The sequence below is a fragment of the Arachis stenosperma genome, chromosome 3 (assembly GCF_014773155.1).
Source record: "Arachis stenosperma cultivar V10309 chromosome 3, arast.V10309.gnm1.PFL2, whole genome shotgun sequence".
NCBI lineage: Eukaryota > Viridiplantae > Streptophyta > Magnoliopsida > Fabales > Fabaceae > Arachis > Arachis stenosperma.
The window spans coordinates 44,896,095-44,904,025 of NC_080379.1; the positions used below are offsets into that span (position 1 = coordinate 44,896,095).

General features: G+C 29.7%; 1 protein-coding gene across 1 annotated transcript; it reads left to right on the forward strand.

Annotated features, from left to right (window-relative positions):
• The first annotated feature begins 4,495 nt into the window (after positions 1 to 4,495).
• On the forward strand, positions 4,496 to 7,178 carry LOC130968780 (xyloglucan endotransglucosylase protein 1-like). Its single transcript, XM_057894238.1, has 3 exons — positions 4,496 to 4,999; positions 5,380 to 5,573; positions 6,438 to 7,178. Exons 1-3 carry the CDS (start codon positions 4,718 to 4,720, stop codon positions 6,778 to 6,780), a joined length of 819 nt encoding a protein of 272 aa, XP_057750221.1. The 5' UTR covers positions 4,496 to 4,717; the 3' UTR covers positions 6,781 to 7,178.
• Positions 7,179 to 7,931: the final 753 nt, after the last annotated feature.

Here is a 7,931-nt window from a genome sequence, read left to right on the forward strand (position 1 = left end):
CATACCACAATCAATTATGCTTTACTCTTACCTATTTCACACCCTAAGTTTCTCACTTCCATCAACAAAATCACCAACATTCCATCATATATACATATATAACTAATAACATCAACTTTGTCAAACAATATCCAAACACCAAATGGCATTATAATTCCACTATCACAATGATCACCCATACATGCTTAACTTATATCATCAATCAATATCATAAACACTAAACATTCAAGATACTTAATCATTCCAACCTATCCTATTGGTCATCTAGCCTAAGTTTTCACAAGACATTATATATTAAATACGAAAAACCTAAACCATACCTTGGCCGGTTCCTCCCTAAGCTCAAAAACACCAAGAATTCAAGCCTCAAGATTTTCAATCAACTCCAATGATTCTAGCCACCAAGGGTTTATTCCAAGAGCTCTAATTCACCAATTCAAACTCCAATTTAACATAATTTCAATCTAATTCATACAATTCACTAAATTAGCACAAGGGTATACAAAATTGGATAAACCACAAGGGTTTAGAATTTTCTTACCTTACCCATTGACGATTGGAGTATAATCCAACAATTATCCAATGTTAGATTGCACTTAAACCACCAAAATCACCAAAATTGCTCAAAACTTAAACTAATTTCATGGAGAAAGGGGGCACAGAAAACTGGGCACAAATTGGAGAGAAACTTACCACTTTGTTTAAATAGAATTGAAGAGGACTCTAAGACAAATACGTGGCCACAAACGGCTTATCAATCGGAGCTCCGGATTGAAAGTTACAGAAAATTGAAATGGAACCAAGAGTTTGTGAATTTTGGAGGGTGTTCTTCCTTCCCTTATAGTCCCAGCATGAATGCGGATGAAGGGGAAGGGAAGGCTATGTTTTAATTAAGTGTGGCTGGGCTGGGTTGGGCTTTGGGCCCAATACAGGCCCGATTTGCCCAGTTTGCCCCGATTGGGCCAAATTATTTGAAATTAATGTTAAAATTTATTTTTTAATTAGCTCTATCCTATTTTACTATAAAAATCACATTTCTAATTTATTTTATTAAAAATTAATTTATTGATTAATTATTCGCTAATTTTGCAGGATTTACAATAGTAGTATAGTGCCTTGTATGACTGGTATCGCAAACCCTTAAACAATGTTACCAGGTCTCCAAAATCCACAAAGTCCAGGTCCATTTCAGGAAACCTCTCTACCTTTTAATTTTGATAAACCAGGGATCCATCACTTGCTCTGACAAAATTACCTCTATGATGAAAAATCGACACCACAAAAGCATCAACCATATGAAATTAATCCATGAACAACTATATGTAAGTCCAAAAACAGAAACAAAATTTATGAATGAAACACCTTTGCCCTAACACAATCCCTCCTTCAAATTCGGCACATGACATTTTAAAAACGATTTTCACACTTCATTACACCATTTTTACCCACACTATCAACATGCACATAGAATGCCTTCAAAACTAGTTCACATATGAATAACCAAAACTTCTTTCTTAAGCAAGATGATCTTACCTTTTGACGAAGACAGCAACCACGACCTCAATGCAACATTCTTCACCGCCTCCGACATCAACTTCACACCGCAACGATTGTTCTTCTTCGTAGTATAATTTTTGGAGTGAGAAACAGAGAGAAGGGAGTTTGATCATTTGTTTTCTTAGGGTTTTCAGTAATTCTCTAACTCATATATGGGTGTTATAGATATTGCATAAGGGGATTAAAATGTGTCTGGAAGAGTCTTGGTGAAACGGCGTCGTTTTGGTATGGAGAGACTAATATGTCTTGTTTTGAAAAGTTACATGTCACGTGTGCTCCCGTAACGGTTAGGTCAGCGTCATGAGAGCCACGTCAGATTTTTTCGTAGATCCAACGGAGCCACTTCAATGAAAGTGTAAATTTGTCAACATTTTAAAGGGATAAGAAGTCAAGAATATGAATGTATTTTCTAATTTTTAAAAATTAAAATGTCCACAAAAAACAAGATCAGAAATCTATTTGTTATTTTCTCAAAAAAAAAGTTCATTTATGAATAATGCTAATAATAATTCGTATAAAGGAGCTAGGGGTATTATATAACAAGGTGAGACATACGTCAACCATCAGATTTAGTTATTGACCCGCTTATAAATTATTTATATATTCTACCTAATTATAAAAAAAATTTACCCACTCTATATAATAGAATAAATCTACTAAAACATTTTTTTATTTAAAACAAAACTTACTCTTGTGTGATTTTTAATCTGTTTTCATGGATGGCTCCGAATCTCAGCCAGCTTTGATGATAGCAACATTTGACCAATGTAAGACCCAATTTTGACATAAACTAGAAATGATGTGACCACCAAGTTCTCTACCATCCCCCTTTCTTTAATTTTCTAACTCCAACGTCTAAAATAAACCAGTCACTATTTTTCTTTTTGATTCCAATATTCCATAGTTCACAATCCACAAATGTTCCAATAGGAACTTCATATGAATATCCTATCCTAATTTTAATGAATAATGTTTGTACGTCATGTTAGAAAATAGAAACTTGGACATGTACAACTTATCCTAATACAGCAACGATGACATAGTACCAACCAAGTGAGACCATCGTTCTTTTATTAGGTCAAGTAGAATAATTCTTCAAGATAATAATAATACTGAGTAAATGACCTTCCGATTCCATTTTGAATTTTAATTACAATAGTCTTGTGCTATTAAATCTCATGAATTGCATACATCAATCGGTATCATTTAGTTCTCCTTCTTCATCATTCCATCTTTATATATATATATAATAATGTTCTCTTCCATACGATTCCCTTTAATTTCACTAATTAAATTAGTAGTCTAGAAGAACTAGGGAATTCTCGTCCACAGTTCTCAAAAACTATGGATATTATTATGCATGCGTGCTTTCATAACTAAAAAATGAGGACTTAATAATTATTACATAATTTAATTAAATATTTAGTCTATCTCACACTAAAAACAAATTTAATTATTTGTTGTTATGCAGAAAGATGTTAACTAATTTAAGGGACTCTCAATCAGTGGAAAATGACCCAACTATGTGCTTATAGCTAGCCTTTCACATATGAAGGAAACTTTTTCTTAAAGCCAAACTTCTCATTAATTGTGCTAATACATTTAAATATTGATATAATTAGTCTTTATCTTAATATCAACCCTTTTTTTCTCATTTTTAAACTAGTGTATTAGGTGTCAATAGATAAACAACCCGTTTAATTGCATAGAAGAAACGTAACACAGCTTTATAAATAAAATAAAATAATTATAGAGTATTATTATATATAACTCGAAATTAAAGAGTAGACAGATGCCATTATGAATTGATGTTTGAAAGGCACCATTAACAAGCTCATAGATGGCCATAATAAATAAAAGAAATAATTAAGAAAGTGAGAAGTCGAATTATTCCACAACACTTGGGTACCAATCCTTCATTAGCTGTAAAATGGTCCCCTACACTCTCCTAATCACCATGCCCTGCCCTACATACACACCAACACCAACACCAACACCTAAGCCAAGTCAAACCCAACGTCCCAACCCATGCATATCTATCTCTCTCCCTCTTACACACACGCTTGTAATTCTTCTTATTATTTTATTTTTTCATTATTTCTTCTAAATTTTCAAAACGAATCCACCCATTTATCTTCTAAAACTTGATAATTTAGTCTCTAAATCCAAATATAAATAACATCGGATACAATATCCGTTTTAATTGTTTAATTTTATAGTATTTTATCATGATTTATTTTTAATAACCACAAAAATATTTTTTTAGAGACAAAGTGTCAAATAATATTAAATGGCTATTTATACGAAGATTATTCAAAAAATGATATTAAAATTATCTTTCGTAATAATCAAACATGTATTTGTAAAATTGGATTGGCATCTCTACAGAAGTAGGATTGTACATGCAAAAAATTAATTTTCACTCACAAGTCAATATTGTTTAAGAGATATAAAGATTAGAGATAAATAATATCTTTTAGACATATATTGAATCTTTTATTTATAATTTTTTTTATCAAAAATAGGAGACTCGAATTCGCAACCTCTTAATTAAGTATGGAGAGACTATGTCATTTGAGCTATAATTCATTGGCTTTTATTTATAATGTTTAAAGCATAAACTTAAAAATGATCTAAATAGATTTATACGAAATATACGCAGAATTCAATCTGAATCATAGATTATACTTTTTATGAGTCGGTATAGTTCCAGAAAAAATCTACTTGAACCGGCCACAATTTTAAGCCCAATTTAAGAGTTAAACTATAACAGAGATACTAATCAATAAGTAAAATTTGAATATATACTTTATTATATCATGTAAGTACATGCAGATATCTATACATGAGACGTAAATATATAATATATTAATATTATCAAGGTTTTAAATTAATAATTTATTTGATCATCGCAACTACTTCCCCCACTTCCAGAATCCAGTGATCCCCACGTCCATAATTCCCATGCCCACAATCAACAAAGCCTCCCCGACTCTCCTATATATACCTTCAAACCCCATTACTTTTCATGCACTCAATCTTCACCAACACACTTCTTAGATTATATTGGCATCTTTTGTGCCAATCTTTGCCTCCAGTCTCTTCCATATATAAAATAGCTAGCACGTTGCAATAAATTGTTACGAAAATAATAACAACAATGACAACACTAGTAACTATGGTCCCTATTGGGTTTCTTTCTCTTCTCTTAATTATTACTATAGCTACCAAAGCTGCGGCTGGTAACTTCTATCAAGACTTTGAAGTAACTTGGGGTGATAACCGTGCTAAGATCTTTAACGGTGGCCAGCTTCTTACACTGTCCTTGGACAGAACCTCCGGCTCCGGATTTCGCTCCAAGAACGAGTATTTGTTTGCCAAACTTGACATGCAAATCAAACTCGTTCCTGGTAACTCCGCTGGCACCGTTACAACATACTATGTAAGCTTTCTTTTATTCTGATTAGTTTCATTCTAAATGTTTGCAATAAATTTTTATTATATTGGAGATATAATTATTTATGTATTATTTTTATTCATTTAAATTTTTTAAAAAAAATGATAATATTAAAATTTTTATATCAAAAAAATTTAGAATTTAATTTTTATTAAATTAAAAAAATTATACAAAAGATTCAAATAAATTTTAAAAAAATATTTAAAAAATTATATTAAAAACATAAATATTTTACTATTTATTATCTCTTTTTATCGATCTAAGTTTTTGAAAAATAATTTTATAATATACTATATATATACGTAGATAGTAGTATTATTAATAAAAATAATAAAGTAGTGAGAATTATTGGTGCACGCATGCAGCTATCTTCGTTGGGTGGGACACATGACGAAATAGACTTTGAATTTCTGGGGAACTTGAGTGGAGATCCGTACATTCTTCACACAAACGTATTCACGCAAGGGAAAGGCAACAGAGAACAGCAGTTCTATCTATGGTTCGACCCCACCGCCGACTTCCACACCTATTCCATTCTTTGGAATCCTCACAACATCATGTATGTCTTTATTTTCTTTTTAATTTATTTATTATTGATAATCATTTTTACAATTGTCTTATATATATATATATATATATTTAAATTTTCTTCTGTCTATATTATTAAAAATATAATTATTCATGTATTTTTAAAATTTAATTTTGTTATTCTAAAAGATTGAACAGAATAAATTAAAAAAAATAGAATTATATACACATAATCTATCACGTTTTAAAAATATTATCATTCATATAAATTGTTTTTGAAATAAGTAATTTTATTGCAACCAATATAGGAAAATTCTGTCCCTGAATTTTACATCGCAATATGATAATATGACAGTTTGTTTTTAGTATTACTATTATTTTTGTTATTATTATATTCCAATGTAAAATTATTTTGTCATGTCAAAAGATAGAAACTATTGTCCTATCTATGTTTTAGTTGTTTATTTTTTGTTTTTTCATTAAACGGTAGATATATAGATGCACATATTCCAGTGTAAGACTATTCCAAAAACAACTGTAGCTACAAAACAAAATGATTTTTATTTACGGAAATTCTAAGAGTCTAATTATTTTTAGATAATACTTATTCAACACTCTTCAAAATTTACTTCTATATAATTATATCTAAGTTTGTCAATTTTTTATGCAGAAAAATGTTGAGTGATGAAATTAGTCATCAAACTTATTTTAGTTACGAATAATCTACCTTTTTTTCTCATCACTTTGAATTATTTTTTAAATAAACATGTGACTATCAACTACATGCTAGCCAAAACAAGGATTGGCCACTTAGCAAGGACTATTTTATTTATTTATTTATTCAGTTGGCCAATATTTTTTTAATTTATTTATTTAAATCTTGGTATTTTAATAGATTCTCTGTGGACGGCACACCAATAAGGGAGTTCAAGAATTTAGAATCAAGAGGGGTCCCATTCCCAAAGAACCAACCCATGAGACTATACTCAAGCCTTTGGAATGCTGATGACTGGGCCACAAGGGGTGGGCTTGTGAAGACAGATTGGGCCCATGCCCCATTCACTGCCTCATACAGAAACTTCAATGCACCACCAGCCCAATCATGGATGGGCCAATCTCTTGATTCAACAGGCCTTGCAAGAATCCATTGGGTCCAAAAGAATTACATGATTTACAATTATTGCACTGATCTCAAACGCTTCCCACAAGGACCTCCTCTTGAATGCTCACTTGCATGAGAATCTTATAATTTTATATTTCTCTCTTCTTTCTTTAATTATTTGTCAATGATCATTTTTGGTACATTTTTTTATTAGCATAACGTTGATAAAAAAAATGTGCTAATAATGACAGTGACATAAAGGAAATTAGAGAGAACAATAATATAAAATATGTTATACCTCCCTCCCAAAAAACAAAGCACATACATGGTATACATAATACATTGGTTTCTTTTGTTGTTTCCCTTTACTTTTGTGCATTCCATTTGTTTGTATAAAAGGTATAAGTGTGCAAAGTGTGATTCATACATGTACCATTTGAAATTGTATATTTAGTCCTCCTAATAAATTGAGTTGAAAAAAAATTATGGGGGATTTGTATATGAGAAATTATATATGTATTATTTTATTATGTATATTAAGAGTGAATCTGAGGGAACTAGCTCACTCTAACTAAACTATCACTAATTCTAGCTAAATTAACTTTAGTTAATAATCCGATAGCGCCATAACGCTAATTTGTCATCTAGCGCTCTTGTTTAAAAAATGTTCTTAGCAAGGATTGGATAATCCATATACACTAAAATAACAATACCATATATATATATATATATATATATATATATATAAATTAATGTTACACATTTAAATTTTTTTATAAATTAAATTTAACTAAATTAAACAATAAAACTTAGAATAATATTAATGATAACTGAATTTTGTTATATTAAATTAATTTAATTGAACTTGGTTAATAAAAAGACTTAGATATGTAGCATTATTTTTTCTATATATATATTGGTGCTAGAATAACAATCCTGTACAGAATCTATACAAGAGGAGATGAAGGCATATTCATCCTCCAACTAATTGAATTCTCAGTGATGTCCATTTTTTCTACGACTTGGATGGACTTTTTTATTAATGAAATCTAACTGAGTTTTATTATATTAATACTTATTTAAAAGAATTTATATGCTTCTTTTATTTTGTATTTTTAAAATTTTTATAAAAAAAAAGAAATAAAAGAAAAAAAAAGAAAAAATGCATAAAAAGTAAAAATCACAAATTTTTTACTTAGATACATAAGTTTTTTCTTTATAAAAAACATATAAGTTTTTCTAAGACAAACACAAGAAGAAATATAGACATTTTTTACAATAAATATA